Genomic DNA, 19407 nt, shown 5'->3' with positions numbered 1-19407 from the left:
CACTTTCATGCATTGGAGAAGAAAATGGCAACCCACTCCAGTGCTCTTGCTTGGAGAATCCCAGGGACGGTGGAGCCTGGTGGGCTGCCGTCTGTGGGGTCGCACAGAGTCGGACAAAACTGAAGCAACTTAGCAGCAATGGACACTTACTAATGAGAAATCTTACTGGAGCAGCAAAAATGTTCTAAATTGAATAATGCACAGCTCACTATGCTTCCTAAAATTCATTTAATTGTTGACTTTAAATCAGTGAATTTCATTATATGTAAGTTATACCTCAATTTTAAAAGTAAGAATAAAAGGTTCATGCCATTGAGACTGAGATGACATGCTAGCAGCTTCTACTTTGAAAAACTAAACAACCCATTGTGCGGCAATCATTCTTTCCAATTTGTAATTTTCCCTTTCAACATTATACAACTCAAGAAAATATAAAAATAATTTTAAAAGGAAAGAGAAAGGGAAGTTCCCTGGGAGGTCAGTGGTTAGGATTTAGCATTTTCACTGCCATCAGCCTGGGGTTCAGTCCCTGGTTGGGGACCTAAGATCACACAAGCCTCGCAGCAAGGCCAAAATAAATAAAAATTTTAAATAAAAAGAGAAAATCACCTGCTGTACCTCTACACAAATACATCAGTTGTTTTCATTTGTCCGTGTTCTTTCCATGAATCGTGTATGCGTTTATATATATAGGGCACTCTTCCCTGGTGGCTCAGACGGTAAAGTGTCTGCCTGTAGTGCGGGAGACCTGGGTTCGATCCCTGGGTTGGGAAGGTCCCCTGGAGAAGGAGATGGCAACCCACTCCAGTACTCTTGCCTGGAAAATCCCATGGACTGAGAGGCTCCTCAGAGCCTGGTAGGCTATAGTCCATGGGGTCGCAAAGAGTCGGACATGACTGAGCAACTTCACTTCACTTTGTATACTGGCATTTCTTTAAAAGTAATCTGAGTTTTAAAGTTTGCATTTACCTAAAAGTATATCCTCCCATGTTGCAACCTGCTGCTGCTACTGCTGCTGCCAAGTCGCTTCAGTCGTGTCCGACTCTGTGCGACCCCAGAGAACTGCAGCCCACCAGGCTCCCCCGTCCCTGGGATTCTCCAGGCAAGAACACTGGAGTGGGTTGCCATTTCCTTCTCCAATGCGCGAAAGGGAAAAGTGAAAGTGAAGTCACTCAGTCGTGTCCGACTCCTAGCGACCCCATGGACTGCAGCCCACCAGGCTCCTCCATGGGATTTGAAAAACTAAACAACCAGGGATTGAACCCCAGGCTGATGGCAGTGAAAATGCCAAGTCCTAACCACTGACCTCCCAGGGAACTTCCCTTTCTCTTTCCTTTTAAAATTATTTTTATATTTTCTTAAGTTGTATAATGTTGAAAGGGAAAATTACAAATTGGAAAGAATGATTGCTGCACAATGGGTTGTTTAGTTTTTCAACTGAATCCCATCCGTGGGATTTGTAGGCAGGAGTGCTGGAGTGGGGGTGCCATTGCCTTCAGTGCGGCAAGCTAGGCCTCACAATTATATATGTGATGACTGAGAAACCGTCAAGCGGATGTGTCCATATTTACACAGGCTCCTGCCGATGGCAGTCGAGTTTGTCTCTACAATTGTATGATTATAAATGATGCTGCACTGAATATCTTTATACACAGTTTTTTCATCTTTTGAAATACTTTCCTAGATCATGTATAGAATTATAGGTATTATGGATCCTTCCATCTTTATGTCATTTTACTCATATTGCAAAATTGTTTTCCAGAAATGTGTACCACTTGCACTAGTAATGGATTCTTTAAAGCCCGTACAGAATAGGAAGCACTAGTTAGAGGTGAACTCGGCACAGCCTGGTTTTATGTGAACATAAAGGTGGCAGGATTGTATAGTGGACAGAATACCGGATTCGATTTCCCTGCCAGCACTTAATTATCAGAGGAAGCATGGGCGAGTTATCTAACCTTCCTGTGTCTCCGTTTCCAGTAGACTGCTGTTTGCTCGTGCTTTTTAGGGGCAGCATTAGGGCTTCCCTGCTCGCTCAGCTGGTAAAGAATCCGCCTGCCATATGGGAGACCCGGGTTCGATCCCTGGGTTGGGAAGATCCCATGGAGAAGGGAAAGGCTACCCACTCCAGTATTCTGGTCTGGAGAATTCCATGGACTATACAGACACTATACAAAGAGTCAGACACGACTGAGCGACTTTCACTCACTTCACTCAGGATGAGCCACAGTGACTACAGTCTGGTATACTGCCCAGCATAAAGATAAATGCCAGCATTGTTATTTAAGCACATCTAGGTCCTCATCTAGAGGGGAATTATCCTCACAGGTGGGTGACAGTGTTGGGTAAAATAATTTTTTCCTTTTCTTTCACGTTATAGGTTTTTGATGTTACTAAAACTCCCCCCATCAAAGCCCTACAACTTTGTACTCTTCTTCCCTATGACTCAGCTCGAGTGCTTGTCTGTGGAGGGGATGGGACTGTCGGCTGGGTCCTGGATGCCCTTGATGAAATGAAGATTAAGGTATCCATCCTTAAGATACCCTTGTCTCTCAGAGAAGCACTTCCAAGAAAGTTACACAGTACTTGTAGTTATATTTTTTATTATGCAGGTGAATATTAGAAGACCTTGCCAACCTTGAATATTGTGATTGAGCAGTTATTATTTGTATCTTTATTGCTTTGGGCTTTAAATTTTACCAAATATTATTACCCTCCAAATAGTCTGAAGAGAAAAATCTAAAATAATCTTCTGTATTGTAGGGACAAGAGAAATACATTCCACAAGTTGCTGTCTTGCCTCTGGGAACAGGCAATGATCTATCCAATACCTTGGGGTGGGGTACAGGTTATGCAGGAGAAATCCCAGTTGCTCAAGTCTTAAGAAACGTGATGGAAGCAGATGGAGTTAAACTAGATAGGTAAGTTATACTTACCCTCAAAAGTGATTTCTTGAGCTTTGGGAATATTCCTTGAATTATAAATGAAGACGTGTAGTTATAAAGTTAAATGTAGTTTAAATGTAAAAGACTATGTCAATTGTACTTATGTGTGGACAGTGGTGTTTTGTTTTGTTGCTGTATATTGGGTGGTTATGTAAATTGTAAGTTAGGTAACAAGTTAGGCTGAGTACTCCTCTCAAGATTTACATAGTCATTTAAATGTATCCATTTCCCAAAAGCTATTTTAATAGAAGAACCTTATCTACCAGACATCCAGAGTTGATTGGTAATAGTTATAATTAACTGACAATTAATTTGTTAGTAATTACTGATTTTTTCAAACTCCTGTTTTTCAGATGGAAAGTTCAAGTAACAAGTAAAGGATACTACCACTTAAGAAAACCCAAGGTATGGTTTTAGGGCTGCAGTTGCTAGTGGTTTCAGCAGACACGATGGAGCGCTTGCACTGTGGCACTGCAGGGGGACACAGCAACAGCTGCTTATCTCTGGGGAGCTGGTTATGGAACAGGCTGAGGTGTGCCTGGTTCTCCCCTGGTAGATCAGGCGGGAAAGATTTCAGGGGAAGTGACATGGGAGTTAGTCCTTAAAATGTAAATACAATTTAGATCAACACAGAAAGAAACAGAAGTTTCCCCAGGTAGAGGAAATAAGACTGGAGGGTGCACATCTTGGTTAGTGAATAGCAAATAATACAGAGGTAGCACAGCGATAGCAGATCTGTATTTTTAAAAAGACACATTGGATTATGGTTTTCTCAGAGTATATGCCCAGTAGTGGGATTGCTGGACCATATGGTAGTTCTATTTTTAGTTTTTTAAGGAACCTCCATAGTGGCTCTATCAGTTTACATTCCTACCAACAGTGCAAGAGGGTTCCCTTTTCTGTACACCCTCTCCAGCATTTATTGTTTGTAGATTTTATGATGATGGTCATTCTTACCAGTGGGAGGTGACACCTCACTGTAGTTTTGGTCTGCATTTCTCTAATAATTAGTGATGTTAAGCATCTTTTCATGTGCCTCTTGGCCATCTGTGTTGTCTTCCTTGCAGAAAAACATAATTAGAAAAGATACATGCCAGTGTTCATTACAGCACTATTTACACGAAAGAAACCTCAATGTCCAGTGACAGATGCATCGATAAAGAAGGTGTGGTAAATGTGTACAGTGGAACATTATTTCAGTTCAGTCCCTCAGTCGTGTCTGACTCTGTGACCCCATGGACTGCAGTACACCATGTTTCCCTGTCCATCATCAACTTCCAAAGCTTACTCAAACTCATGTCCATAGAGTCAGTGATGCCATCCAACCATCTCATTCTCTGTCATCCCCTTCTCCTCCTGCCTTCAATCTTTCCCAGCATCAGGGTCTTTTCCAAGGAGTCAGTTCTTTGCATCAGGTGGCCAAAGTATTGGAGCTTCAGCTTCAGCATCAGTCCTTCCAATGAATATTCAGGACTGATCTCCTTTAGGATTGACTGATTTGATCTCCTTGCAGTCCAAGGGACTCTCAAGAGTGTTCTCCAACACCATAGTTCAAAAGCATCAATTCTTTGGTGCTCAGCTTTCTTTATGGTCCAACTCTCACATCCATACATGACTACTGAAGAAAACATAGCTTTGACTATACTGACCTTTGTCAACAAAGTAATCTCTCTGCTTTTTAATATGCTGTCTAAGTTGGTCATCACTTTTCTTCCAAGGAGCAAGCATCTTTGAACTTCATGGCTGCAGTCACCATCTGCAGTGATTTGGGAAACCACAAAAATAAAGTCTGTCACTGTTTCCATGTTCCCCCATCTATTTGCCATGAAGTGATGGGACCGAATGCCATGATCTTAGTTTTCTGAATGTTGAGTTTTAAGCCAACTTTTTCACTCTCTTCTTTCACCTTCATCAAGAGGCTCTGTAGTTCCTCTTTGCTTTCTGCCATTAGAATGTTGTCATCTGCATATCTGAGATTATTGATGTTTCTCCCTGCAGTCTTGATTCCAGCTTGTGCTTCATCCAGTTCAGCATTTTGCGTGATGTACTCTATGTATAAGTTAAATAAACAGGGTGACAATATACATCCTTGACGTACACCTTTCCAAATTTTGAACCAGTCTGTTGTTCCATGTTCAGTTCTAACTGTTGCTTCTTGACCTGCATAGAGATTTCTCAGGAGGTAGATAAGATGGTCTGGTATTCCCATCTTTTGAAGAATTTTCCACAGTGTGTTGTGATCCACACAGTTAAAGGCTTTAGTATAGTCAGTGAAGTAGAAGTAGATGTTTTTCTGGAATTCTCTTGCTTTTTCTATAATCCAATGGATGTTGGCAATTTGATCTCTGCTGCTTCTGCCTTTTCTAAATCCAGCCTGAACATCTGGAAGTTCATGGTTCACATACTGTTGAAGCCTCACTTGGAGAATTTCAAGCATTACTTTGCTAGTGTGTGATATGAGTGCAATTGTGTGGTAGTTTGAGCATTCTTTGGGATTGGAATGAAAACAGACCTTTTCCAGTCCTGTGGCCACTGCTGAGTTTTCCAAATTTGCTGGCATATTGAGTGCAACACTTTCACAGCATCCTCTTTTAGGATTTGAAATAGTTTAGCTGGAATTCCATCACCTCCACTAGCTTTGTTCATAGTGATGCTTCCTAAGGCCCACTTGACTTCACATTCCAGGATGTCTGGCTCTAGGTGAGTGATCACACCATCATGTTTATCTAGGTCATGAAGAGCTTTTTTGTATAGTTCTTCTGTGTATTCTTGGCACCTCTTCTTAATATCTTCTGCTTCTATTAGGTCCATACCTTTTCTGTCCTTTATTGTGCCCATCTTTGCATGAAATGTTCCTTTGGTATCTCTAATTTTCTTGAAGAGATCTCTAGTCTTTTTCATTCTATTGTTTTCCTCTATTTCTTTGCATTGATCACTGAGGAAGGCTTTCTTATCTCTCCTTGTTATTCTTTGGAAATCTGCATTCAGATAGGTATATTTTTCCTTTTCTCCTTTGCCTTCCACTTTTCTTATTTTTTCAGCTATTTGCAAGGTCTCCTCAGAGGAGATTAAAATGCCATTTTACCTTTTTGCATTTCTTCTTCTTGGGATGGTTTTGATCACCGCCTCCTGCACAATGTTACGAACCTCCATCCATAGTTCTTGAGGCACTCTTTCTATACTCAGCCATAAAAAGGAATTATATTGGGTCATTTATAGAGATGTGAATGGCCCTAGAGTCTGTCATACATAGTGAAGTAAGAGAGAGAAAAACAAATATTGTATATTAATGCATATATGTAGAATCTAGAAAAATGGTACTGATGAACCTTGCAAATCCTGATTTGCAAGTCAGGAGTAGAGATACAGACATAGAGAATGGACTTGGGGACACAACAAGGGAAGGAAAGGGTGGGATGAATGGAGAAATTAGCATTGACATATATACACACTGCTGCTGCTGCTAAGTCACTTCAGTCGTGTCCGACTCTGTGCGACCCCATAGACGGCAGCCCACCAGGCTCCCCAGTCCCTGGGATTCTCCAGGCAAGAACACTGGAGTGGGTTGCCATTTCCTTCTCCAGTGCACGAAAGTGAAAAGTGAAAGTGAAGTCGCTCAGTCGTGTCCGACTCTTAGTGACCCCGTGGACTGCAGCCCACCAGGCTTCTCCATCCATGGGATTTTCCAGGCAAGAGTACTGGAGTGGGGTGCCATCGCTAGCCAGTGGGAAGCTTCTGTATAACACAGGGAGCTCAGTTTGGTGCTCTGTGGTGACCTAGATGGGTGGGGTGGGGGAGTGGCCGTGGGGAGAGATGTCCAAGAGCGAAGGGACATGTGTATACATATAGCTGATTCACTTGGCTGTACAGCAGAAACTAACGTAACATTGTAAAGCAGCTAAACTCCAATTTTAAATTAATAATATATAAAAACAAGAAAGAAAATAATAAAAATAAAAAATACTGGGGATAATGTGAAAATAGGTAAGAAACCTGCACTATAACAAAACAAAGGGAATCTTAGGAGGAGGACTACATACTTTCTCACCATAACGCAGCACCTTCCTCACTATGACTCAGCATTTCCAGACCATGACTCAGCACTTTCCCTGTTCAGAGCCGTTTTAAAAGTAGTATTGATCGAGACTTGGCAACTGATTGCTATTAGGGGAAGTGGGAAAGAAAACTTTACTATGAGATTCCTAGTTTTTATGACAGGATGTGTGAAAATGACATTAACCAAAATAAGAAAAATAGGGTTTCAGGTTTGAATAGGAAGAAAACGCATTAATATTCAGAGCATGTCAACCTTTAGTCTCTGACCCACTGAACAAGAAGTCAGAAATGCAAACTGTTGCTCAGGGAAAAGACCAAGTGCAGCTCGGTTGAGGAACCCAGGCTGGATTGGGAAGTAAGATAAACTGAGCAGGCACCAATAGCCTAATGGAGACTGAAAAAGCTGAGAACCTGAGAAGTGCTGGAAGTAACAAGCAAATATAATGAGAATACAGGATTTGAAAGCCTGGATGTAGAGTAGAGCTGTTTAGATGTAGCATATTAACCAGAAATGGAAAGTGAAATTTTGTCTTAAAGAATCAGCCTTTAAACTGAAGCTTTATCTCTGGAAACGTCACTGGATAGCATAAAATAGCTTATGTAAAAACTAAATGACTCAGTTTTCATAAAGAACATAAAGACTAAGGTTTATACGTTCATCAAATGACACAGGCATGGATGGAAGCCTAATCTGCTGTTTACCCTTTTCCACAGGAATTCACAATGAACAACTATTTTTCTATTGGACCTGATGCTCTCATGGCCCTCAATTTTCACGCTCATCGTGAGAAGGCCCCATCTCTATTTTCTAGCAGAATTCTTAATAAGGTGTGTTGGATAAAATAACATTTCCTGCTTATCACCTAAGGTACAGTAAAAGTCAATAGTTCAATTATACCTAGCACTCTTTCAACTAGATTGAGATAGAACTAACTTACGGAAACATTTGCCTGCTCCATTTTGTGTAAGACTGTCAAATTAGATCCTTAAATGTATTTTATTAAAGTATTTTATAACCAGGACAAAATTTTTTAACTCAGAGTTGCAGTGTTTTAGAGCATCTTTTGCTTAGATGCCTACTAAATGGAATATATGATAGCTTATCTTACTTAAATGGCAACTAGAATTGGAAGTAAATTTAGGCAAGATAAATTTCTGATGAAGTCATTAGTGGAAAAATAGATTGAATAGGCCTGAAAAGACTCTAAAAGGCAAATGAGGTAAGAAAAGGAGCAGTTTGTTTACCAGAGTTTTAACTGAGATCATCTCTGGTTTCTAGTACAATTGATTCCTTTGGTGGAACATTTGTCTTGAAATTTTTTTTAATGACTTTTGGTGATTGAGCAACAGGATGTGACAAATAGATGCTGGTTCTGTTTTACAATTATCTGTTGTTCCTGGTTCTGTTTTACAAATATTTGAAATTTACAAATAGCTCCCTTTTATTCATATAGTTACCAACACGATAGTGTTGCTGCTTATACAGTATGGTAATTAGCATCTCAATCCTTTCATCAGCGTTTCTATATTCAAAGGTGATTATCAAACGTTTGCTAGATTTGCTGTTAAGTACTAGGAAAAGGTGAAATTTTCTTCATAAGGTGTAGCTTTTTGGATAAACTGGGAGAAAACACCATTTAAGCACAAACCACCTAATCCTGTTGCTGCTGCTAAGTCACTTCAGTCATGTCTGACTCTGTGTGACCCCATAGACGGCAGCCCACCAGGCTCCCCCGTCCCTGGGATTCTCCAGGCAAGAACACTGGAGTGGGTTGCCATTGCCTCCTCCAATGCATGAAGGTGAAAAGAGAAAGTGAAGTCGCTCAGTCGTGTCTGACAAGAGTCATGGACTGTAGCCTACCAGGCTCCTCTGTCCGTGGGATTTTCCAGGCAAGAGTACTGGAGTGGGGTGCCACTGCCTTCTCCGCCCTAATCCTACATTCCCCTAAGAAAATGGGCTGAACTGTAGTAGTAAAGGCGCCTTCTCCCATCAGTCTCTAGTCCACTCTGTGGACACACGACTCAGTCGCCACATCAGGGAGCTTTGGTTCAGTGTCTTTTTTTAGCTTACAGGGCTTGTTAGATTGCTTTAATATCATATTTTCTGTCCATTTCTCATAGGCTGTTTACTTATTTTATGGAACCAAAGATTGTTTAGTGCAAGAATGTAAAGATTTGAATAAAAAAGTTGAGGTAAGCTTTTAAACTTTTAGGTGGTCTCTGGACTATGAACTTTTTTTAAACAAAAATGCTGAAGTTTCTATTAACATATTTCGATAACACATATGGAGTATTTATTGTGTACCAGACACTTCTAAGTGCTTTATACACATTTTCCCACTAAATTTTCACCGCAGTCTGTAAGGCAGATACTACTATATTCCCATCACTCATAAAGCTGTTTGAAATTAAATAACTTGCCCAGATTCACAGAGTGCCCAAGGATACAGGTAACCAGCATTTAAACCCAGGTTTATGTAACTCCAGAGTCTGTGTAACTCTTATACTGAGCAGCGTCTTTTCATGCGTGATGACCAGTGTGAAGCTCTGTGACAACAGTGCCTGAGTCATGGACTCTCAGAGGAAGATGAAGCCCAAAGTTTAATTCCTATTATGGTTGTGATGTATTTCTGTTATGTGCCGTGCAGCATGGCCAAAAAAAAGTAAGGAAAGAGCCAAACAATAAACAGCTTAGGGAAAGAGTTGAAAATGAGCGGAGAGGAAGGAGCCTGACTGCACACTCAGCTCGGAAGGCTGTTGCAGTTAGACAGACTGAGCTCGCAGCACAGGTGGGAAGGTGGGATGATGAGGTTGGCCGTGAAGAATGTTCCCTTCTGCTTCATCCTGTTTCCTTTTTCCTGGACTTTGATTGCTTGGGTAGAGTGAAGCGTATGACATAGCACATTTTTTTGTCTAATCATCTGTTTATACAAAAATCACCTGTGATACCACCCATTAAATGCCAGGCACAGTTTTAGGTACTAGACATACAGTGACAAATCTCTCACTGTCACTAAGTTTGTAGTCTGGAGAGAAGAAAGACATTTAAACCACATTGTAATATGGCATAAGAAATAATATAAGGAAAATATGAAGTCTTACAGGAATTACATACACAGTAGAACTGTACAAAAAAAGATCTTAAAGACCCAGATAACCACAATGGTGTGATCACTCATCTAGAGCCAGACATCCTGGAATGTGAAGTCAAGTGGGCCTTACAGTGCGAACAAAATTAGTGGAGGTGATGGAATTCCAGTGGAACTTTTTCAAATCCTAAAAGATGATGCTGTGAAAGTGCTGCACTCAATATGCCAGCAAATTTGGAAAACTCAGCAGTGACCACAGGACTGGAAAAGGTCAGTTTTCATTCCAATCCCAAAGAAGGGCAATGCCAAAGAATGTTCAGACTACCGCATAATTGCATTCATCTCACATGCTAGCAAAGTAACACTCAACATTCTCCAAGCCGGGCTTCAACAGTACATGAACTGTGAACTTCCAGATGTTCAGGCTGGATTTAGAAAAGGCAGAAGAAGCAGAGATCAAATTGCCAGCATCCATTGGATCATAGAAAAAGCAAGAGAGTTCCAGGAAAACATCTACTTCTGCTTTATTGACTATGCCAAAGCTTTTAACTGTGTGGATCACAACAAATTGTGGAAAATTCTTCAAGAGATGGGAACACTAGACCATCTTACCTGCCTCCTGAGAAATAGGTATGCAGGTCAAGAAGCAACAATTAGAACTGGACATTGAACAACAGACTGATTCCAAATCGGGAAAGGAGTACATCAAGGCTGTATATTGTCACCCTGTTTATTTACCTTATATGCAGAGTGCAAAATGCCAAACTGGATGAAGCACAAGCTGGAATCAAGATTCCTGGGAGAAATATCAAGAACCTCAGATATGCAGATGACACCCCACTTATGGCAGAAAGTGAAGAAGAACTAAAGAGCCTCTTGATAAAAGTGAAGGAGGAGAGTGAAAAGGTTGGCTTAAAACTCAACATTCAGAAAACTAAGATTATGGCATCCTGTTCCATCACTTCATCGCAGACAGATGGAGAAACAGTGGAAACAGAGACTTTATTTTTGGGGGGGCTCTAAAATCACTGCAGATGGTGACCGCAGCCATGAAATTAAAAGACGCTTGTTTCTTGGAAGAAAAACAATGACCAACCTAGACCGCATACTAAAACGCAGAGACATTAACTTTGCCAACAAAGGTCCGTCTAGTCAAAGCTATGGTTTTTCCAGTAGTCGTGTATGGATGTGAGAGTTGGACTATAAAGAAAGCTGAGCACTGAAGAATTGATGCTTTTGAACTGTGGTGTTGGAGAAGACTCTTGAAAGTCCCTTGGACAGCAAGGAGATTCAACCAGTCCATCCTAAAGGAAATCAATCCTGAATATTTATTGGAAGGACTGATGCTGAAGCTGAAACTCCAATACTTTGGCCACCTGATGCAAAGAACCGACTCATTGGAAAATACCCTGATGCTGGGAAAGATTGAGGGCAGGAGGAGAAGGGGACAACAGAAGATGAGATGGTTGGATGGCATCACCGACGCATTGGACTTGGGTTTGATCAAGCTCTGGGAGTTGGTGATGGACAAGGAAGCCTGGCGTGGTGCAGTCCATGGGCTTGCAAAGAGTTGGACATGACTGAGCGACTGAACTGAACTGAACTGTACATAACCCACAGACTGGAAACTGTCTAGGGAAAGTGACTGACGAGGAAGTCTTTCTGGAAGAAGTTAACAAACTGTAATCTGCAAATTAAAACTTAGCTAAATGAAGGAGATAAACATTATTCTGGGCTAAGAACAACATGGGCAAAGGCCCAGAGGCAGGAGAGAACATAGCATATTTGAGTGTGTTCAGGCTGGAGTGTAGCCTGCAGGAGAGACAGTGGCGAGAGCTGATGCTGGAGAACCAGGCAGATGCCGAGGTCACAGAGAAACTGGTGACTTGTTAAGGCACTTGGAGTTCATTGTGAACACTGAGTCCAGCCATTGAAGGGACATAATCGGGATAAGTGTCAGTCTAAGTAGCCTTTGAGAGGTGAGTAAGAGGAGAGCAGAGCTAGAGAAACAGTGGCTGCTGGACTAGGCTGCGGTCAGGAATGACGGCGAGGGACGGAGACTTAGAAGTAGCATCGGTGGTTTTTAGTGCTTAATTGGTATGGAAGGTGAAGAGACAGAGGTCAAAGATAATTTCCAGGTTTCTAGTTAGGAGGGTGAGGACAGCTGGTGCTAACCTTTCCTGGGAAGGTAGATGGCAGAGAAGATGCTTAACTCAGCTTTGGACATGAGAGTTTTAGGAGCCACAGTCAATGGGAAATGTTTTGTGGGCAGTTGGATATACAGATCTAGCCCAGTTCACTTTCCTGCACCAACAAAAAATTGCCATCAGCACAGAGGTGGCAATTAGCAAGACAGAAGTGGCTCAGATTTCAATCCAGAGTGTGTAGAGAAGAGAAGGGAGCCCAGTACATGGTTCATAGCTGTGAGAAATGTCTTCGGTGTGAGGCTGGGAGTGGAGCTCTCAGCAGTGGCAGAGGGACGCCCAGAGAAGTAGTCTGGTTCCCAGAAAGCAAAGGTAGAGAATATTTCACGGAAAGAGGAACGGGTTGGCAGTGTGAGACGCTGCTAAAACAGCAAGTTAGATAAAGCCTGAAAAAATACTGGGATGTAAGGAAAAGGATGTCTTTGATTTTAAAAAATTCACTGCTATGATTCATTTATTGCAATAAACATTGAACAAATGAGAAAGGCTAGATTACCTGGGTAGGAAGCAGTCTTCCTACCAGCTCTCACATGTATGTGAGAGTGGATAGGATTCTGAGTGGCTGTGTCTGAAAGTAATGTGCCCTGAAGTAACTTACTCCTTGTATTTCCTTAAAGCTAGAGCTGGATGGTGAGCGAGTAGAACTGCCGAATTTGGAAGGCATTATCGTTCTGAATATCGGCTACTGGGGTGGTGGCTGCAGACTGTGGGAAGGGATGGGAGACGAGACTTACCCTCTAGCCAGGTATGTACATTTGCAAGTGGTTTTTTATGTCACTGGTTTCTTTAAAGCAGTCTGTTCTTTGTAGACTTTTAACATTTTTACCACAGATTTTCCTTTTTGTATACCTCATTAATATCAATAGTTAATAAGCTGATGGTCCACCTATGCTGAAAAGTAATTGTCCTATTGTGGCTGGTTTTATTTTACCGCATCACATAATCCATGTTTCCTTTGTCCAATTTTAGGCATGATGATGGTTTATTGGAAGTCGTTGGAGTGTATGGGTCTTTCCACTGTGCTCAGATTCAAGTGAAGCTGGCGAATCCTTTTCGAATAGGACAAGCACATACAGTGCGAGTAGGTGAAATATTCTAAGCCATTGAGGTTTAGAAGATAATGTACTATAGCCTTCCCTAAACCAACATGTGGTTTACAGCCCATGCTATCAGTCATCCTCTACCCGGGCTAAATAGGATGGGGAAAGAGGAAATATGGCCCTCAGTCCAGTTGAAGAAGTGAAGTGTTCAGTGAAAAAGAATCCCTTAAACAACTGAAGAATAAAATATATTCAGATTAATTTTCTAAGAGCGCATTGCTCAGAAATGTCCCTAAGAAGGGTTAAAGGACTCGAGATCTTATTAAGGAAGATTTTTCTCAGCTTTCTGGGGACTAACTCTTTTCTCATTTGTACCTGTAATTCTAGCTGATCTTGAAGTGCTCAATGATGCCAATGCAGGTAGATGGCGAGCCGTGGGCCCAGGGGCCCTGCACCGTCACCATAACCCACAAGACACACGCGCTGATGTTGTATTTCTCTGGAGAGCAAACGGATGACGACGTCTCTAGTGCTTCAGATCAAGAGGATACAAAGGAGACTGAGTAGATGGAGGAGGACTTGAGGACTGAGTGTAGAATCCTCGCAGACAACTAGATACCCATTCATCCAAAAAAGACCTGTCAACTAACTTAGTCTTCATTTCATCAATAGTGGAGTGGGTATACATTTATGTAAATAACATTCCAAAAACAGCCAGACCTCCGGGTGTTCACAAATGCCTGGCCTTTTTGCAGCAAACACTTTGACCGTGCAGCACGAGCAGAAAGTCACAGAACGCTCCACGAAGGCTCCGTGTCTGTGGGTAGGCTCGCTGACGTGTGTGGTCCCTCCCGGCCCTTATTCTTGAACCACACAGTGGATTGGACACGTATATCCAGCAAGGTGTGGGTGGAAAATCGTTGCCATTTTAACGTTGAATGTGATGACACTGTAACATTTAAAAATGACTTGCTTTTTTGAAAGTAGATGGTTGGTGTCACACCAGCATGGTTCATGCTGGGCATCCTCCTACAGCATGCCTCTTAAGACTTCTTGCAGCCCAGCACCAAGTGGACACATAAATATCTATTTCCAGGAAACCCTAAAAGGAGAAATGTAAAAGGAAGGCAACACTCAGATTTCTTGTTTTAAATTTTATTTCAAGGACACTTTCAGTCTCCTACTGTTGTTTGGTTACCTCTGTTAATGACCGAGTTGAGCTGAGATCGGCCATCTTGTTATACTCCAGCATAGCCGAAAGGGGACCACCTAGGCAAGTTGTAAAAATCAACATTCAGAGCACCTTGCATTGAAAGTTACAAGTTTCAGGACTTCCCTGGCATTCTAGTGGTTAAGACTCCATGCTTCCACTGCAGAGGTTATGGGGTTCAATCCCAGGTCAGGGAACTAAGCTCTTGCAGAGTGGCAGTCAAAAAAACAAAAGTTACAAGTTTCAAATCGGACTGTTCACCAACTTCTCTTTTGATTAAAAGACAGTGTCAACAATTCAAAAAAAAAATGTACTAAGGAAAATTTACCAGTCAGGTTAATTGCTCAAAACAAGTTCAGTATTGATTGATACATTTTAAAAATTTGGTGGTCTTACAGTAACAGGAGTATATCCAAAGTACTTAACAGAATTTCCCATGGGGAAATGGATATAGAATCCTCTGCTAAAATGTTTATATCATATTTATTTTAAAATGAGAGATATATTTTTTTTACTTATTTATTTTCTTCACTGTGGTATACCTGTGTTTAGTGTTTACAATATGTTGCTTTATTTAATAAGTTAAATTGATCATAAATTCTGCTACTCACAGATAGAAATGTAGCCTAAATAATAATTAAAACCCATAATTCTTCTGATAGATATATTATCTGGATATTCTCATTCTTCAGAAATATTCCAGGGGTGCTCCTCTGCTGCTCCCCAACCTGCTCCCTCAGGTTCCACAGTGAGGCTGCCCCACGGGGCCCCCAGCCTGGTATTTTTAGGACAGATGGCCCATTTGTGGATTTGGTGGTCTTTTATGCCATTAATCTCTGAAGAACTAGAATGTATCTTCCACCAAACACCATTAGCTCCCCTTAAAGATCTGTGAATGAATCTGTCGTCTATTACGAGTTGCCAGAAACTTAAATTTCAGTCACCTTCAGGCCCAGGCCATGTTTTGAAGGAACAACTAAGAAATGTATACAGTAGTGGTCAGTTACATTAGAATGCTTTTATTTTGCTTAAATTAATCTCTTCCAGATCTCAATGTGAGCAGCTAAATTCTAGTATTGTAAGATTCTGTGAGAAGATCTGTTTTCACCTTACTCACACACCATTCACAGAAGTTACCTGTGGTGGTGGTTGGGAGACTCTGCAGATTTTCTTTCATGGGCTGATCATGTTTTGAGTATAATGAACTTCATTCATAATTTGTGATCAAAATTGTTACTGATACCACATTTTACAAATATACTGTTAGATTCACTTTGCTTTAGGCTATATTTTATCTATAATTCATAGTGCCAATTATAGAATAATCAAAGTAAATAGTTAATAGGGGTATCAGAATTAAAATAATCAAAATAACTATATAGTTTTTTTATTTTTAAAACTGTATTCTAGCTATAATGTTACATTGGATTTAGAACAGTCTTATAAAACACCCTCATTTACTTAAAAACAAACTGGTCTTTCATTTTCATAATCCACTGAAGTTTGACCTTCATGAAGTTTATCTGTTAACCTTATTCGCTCATTCAGACTTAATATTTTTAGGAAAGTTACTTCAGAATATCATATCATAAAACATATTTTAGAAAAATTCTCAAACTTTTTAGGCACATTTACCCAGCATTTCAAATAAATGTAGAGGCATGTACCTTGTTTTAAATAAATACAATTTATAAGACTCATGTTTGCATGTTATATATTAGGGTAGCAATTGTTGTCATTACCAGAGAGTCCACACTTTACAAAAAATGATTTGCCATAGAATTTTTCTGTTCCATTTTAAACTATTCTGATTTTAAAATAGTAACTTCTTCTAAATTCTCAGGAAGAAATATGTGAAGCAAAGCTTGTATTCATGTCTGTTTTCGGATTTCTCCTTTTATTCTAATACAGTTCCTAGCCCCTTGCAATCTTCGTAGGTTAAACACTGAATCCCTGGCAGCTTCTTAGGGATCCCATAAGGAGATGATGAGAATTCTCAGTGCTTGTTTTTGTTTAATGGAAATCAAACTGACTTGTGTCGCACAAGTTGTCTGATGGTAAGATTACATGATCTTAAAGGCGTTTTAGGTGTTTTGCAACTGTTAGTTGTGAACCCGTATTGTAGCTAACATTTATAAAATTTTATAGTCAAAATTATTATTATTTTTTTTAGGATTTGTCAAAAACATGTCGTATTTGCTTTTTGAAATATGTTTGCCTACCTAGAGCTGGAGAATATACTGTGACTCAGAAATTGTAAACAGTCCTTTTTGCTGTAAAAATGACTACTACCAGCATGTCAAAAGAAAAATGGTGTGCATTTGTCATATAAAGTAAAATTGTACTTAATGTATATTATGGGATTTTAAATTTGCACTGACCAAAAAATTTAAAGATGATATTAATTTACAGATACATGTGGATCCGAATATGTAATTTGTACTTGTTCAGCCGAAAAGGTCAATAGAACGGGTGATAATTTTATGTGGTTTTCCCTCAAGTTGATTATACTGAAATAAGAACCAGCACTTTATATTCAGACTTTAAAAAAAAAAAAAATTCTAATTTGGGATAGGAACGTAGGTAGAGGTAGATTTATTTAAAATTTCTAGAAATTTAAAAAGAAAAAATAGTGTTGTTACTCTATCTCAATCTGAATGAAGGTCTATCCTCAGCAACAAGACAGAAGAGGTTGTTGGGTTTTGCCTTTTAAAAGTATATCCCTGCCTTTCTCAGATTTTCTGCTGGAGGCTCATCTCCTGTTTCTCAGAATACGCTCTGCAGGCTGTCTGTAGTATCAGAATCACCGTGGGAGCTGGTTGACAGTGTGGCTGCCTGAGCCCAGGAACCAGCCCTTGACTTCAGGAAGCAGGGTATCTGCAGGCTATCCAAATTGATAAGCTGTATTACATAAAAGTTGGTAGCCCCAGGTTTTCCTATGGAGCTGTGTGGGTTTGGGGCTGTGATCCGTGGAGTCTTGGAGGACAGGCGATGCCTTCAGGGCTGGTGGCATGGGCCCCTGGAGAGCCCCTGCTTTCTCCCCATGCTGGGGTGCTGCTTCAGATCAGATTTCAGTAGACAAAGCACTTCCTTTTTTCAAAAACAAAAATTCCACTATTTTCTTTCAAAGAGTTTGGAAGCCATTATAATGACTCTTGTCAGCTGGTTAATTTTCTACTGATTTTTACATTAAAAAGAGTATTTTGGATGTCTCAGTTGCTGCTTGGAATATGGCCACTTGGCTACTTCTCACATTTTGAAGGCATATTGTTGAATAGTAAAGCACTGATTCAGCCTCTGTTCCTCATACTCCTGATTTTAGTAAAGTATAGAAATGGCCGTCTATTTAGTTCATTTTAGTTTTGTAAATAGACACACATTTACCCTCATGGCCTGGCAGTACAGTCACTGCATGAGGTTCGCAGGTTTCAGAAAGGTATATTCTAAGGTTCTGGAGAAGAAAATGTCACCCTCTAATATGGGCGTTCACAGAACTGAATGGTTGAGGTTAGTCATCTACAGAAATGTCTGCAGAAAATGTCACCTAAAGGCTATGAATGTACATGTACTGCTGATGGTAGACCTGGGACACTTCTCAGTCTCTGCAAACGTCCCCCAGGCCACTTCACTGCTAAAGGGAAATGTCAAGGCAGAACGTGCTTTACAAAGTAAACTACAGGAAGTCACCAGCTCGTGGTGCTTTTTGATGACTGACCCGAAACGTGGAAGAGACCTGGCAAGTTAGGTTGCTTTCCTTGTTGCTCTAACGTTGTCCAGGCAAGGGGACTTCCTGATCGGATGAGCCTGGGCTATTGAGCAAATTCCTACAGTAAGGAAGGGCACTCTGTGTGCGCCTGGGTGACTGGCTCATGAGTACACTTGCTCTTAGTACTCCCATTCTGGGCTCCGCCAGTACTCTTTCTCTCCAGTTTGATCAACCAGAATGAGCCCAACAGATAAACTCTGATTTTAATTGTTTTATGCAAGTTTAGAGCAGCCAGATCCATGGCCCTGATTACTTGCAGGTGAACTGACGGAACTGGCTCTTGTGAACCCACAGTGTCAAGATGAGCAGCTCGAGCAGCCAGCTGGTCCTGTGCACTTGCTACCCCCTTGGCCTCCGTACTATGTCCCTATCATGAATGACCCTGTGTTTATTGCTTTCGTTGTGTTGAGTCTATAATGTGGTCAATGCTTGACAGAGAAACATGAATTAAAGCATTTGATGTTGAAGATGTTTGCTTGTTTTTTTAATAAAATGTAAAGCACAGCATTTGAAAAGTATCATCCTGTGTTGTTTTTCTGATACAACAATGAGAAGAAAACAAGTTTGAGTTAGTTTCACAGAAGATGGCACTTGTACAGCAGGGCAGAGGGTACAGTGTGTGACAAGTTTGGGGTCAGATCCACCTGAATGGATAAAAAGGACTTAAGGACTGACTCAGGGCAGAGTAGAGCATTCAGTCAGTCCAGTCGCTCAGTCGTGTCCGACTCTTTGCGACCCCATGAATCGCAGCACGCCAGGCCTCCCTGTCCATCACCAACTCCCGGAGTTCACTCAGACTCACGTCCATCGAGTCGGTGATGCCATCCAGCCATCTCATCCTCTGTCGTCCCCTTCTCCTCCTGCCCCCAGTCCCTCCCAGCATCAGAGTCTTTTCCAATGAGTCAACTCTTCACATGAGGTAGCCAGAGTACTGGAGTTTCAGCTTTAGCATCATTCCTTCCAAAGAAATCCCAGGGCTGATCTCCTTCAAAATGGACTGGTTGGATCTCCTTGCAGTCCAAGGGACTCTCAAGAGTCTTCTCCAACACCACAGGTCAAAAGCATCAATTCTTCAGTGCTCAGCCTTCTTCACAGTC

The 19407-nt window shown here is 41.0% G+C and overlaps 1 protein-coding gene across 1 annotated transcript in view; it reads left to right on the top strand.

Moving 5' to 3' along the window:
* DGKE (diacylglycerol kinase epsilon) overlaps positions 1-18828 on the top strand; it is a 29624-nt gene extending 10796 nt beyond the window's left edge. Inside the window, exons 4-11 of the mRNA XM_040244281.1 lie at positions 2381-2524; positions 2764-2921; positions 3299-3350; positions 7716-7829; positions 9123-9194; positions 12912-13039; positions 13264-13375; positions 13722-18828. Coding sequence (XP_040100215.1) covers positions 2381-2524; positions 2764-2921; positions 3299-3350; positions 7716-7829; positions 9123-9194; positions 12912-13039; positions 13264-13375; positions 13722-13901 — 960 coding nt within the window. The 3' untranslated portion in view covers positions 13902-18828. The remainder of the gene's footprint in view (positions 1-2380; positions 2525-2763; positions 2922-3298; positions 3351-7715; positions 7830-9122; positions 9195-12911; positions 13040-13263; positions 13376-13721) is intronic.
* The last annotated feature ends 579 nt before the right edge of the window (positions 18829-19407 follow it).

Source organism: Oryx dammah, unplaced genomic scaffold (assembly GCF_014754425.2).
Source record: "Oryx dammah isolate SB20612 unplaced genomic scaffold, SCBI_Odam_1.1 HiC_scaffold_8, whole genome shotgun sequence".
NCBI classification, from domain to species: Eukaryota; Metazoa; Chordata; class Mammalia; order Artiodactyla; family Bovidae; genus Oryx; species Oryx dammah.
This window is presented reverse-complemented; position numbering and strand designations above follow the sequence as displayed.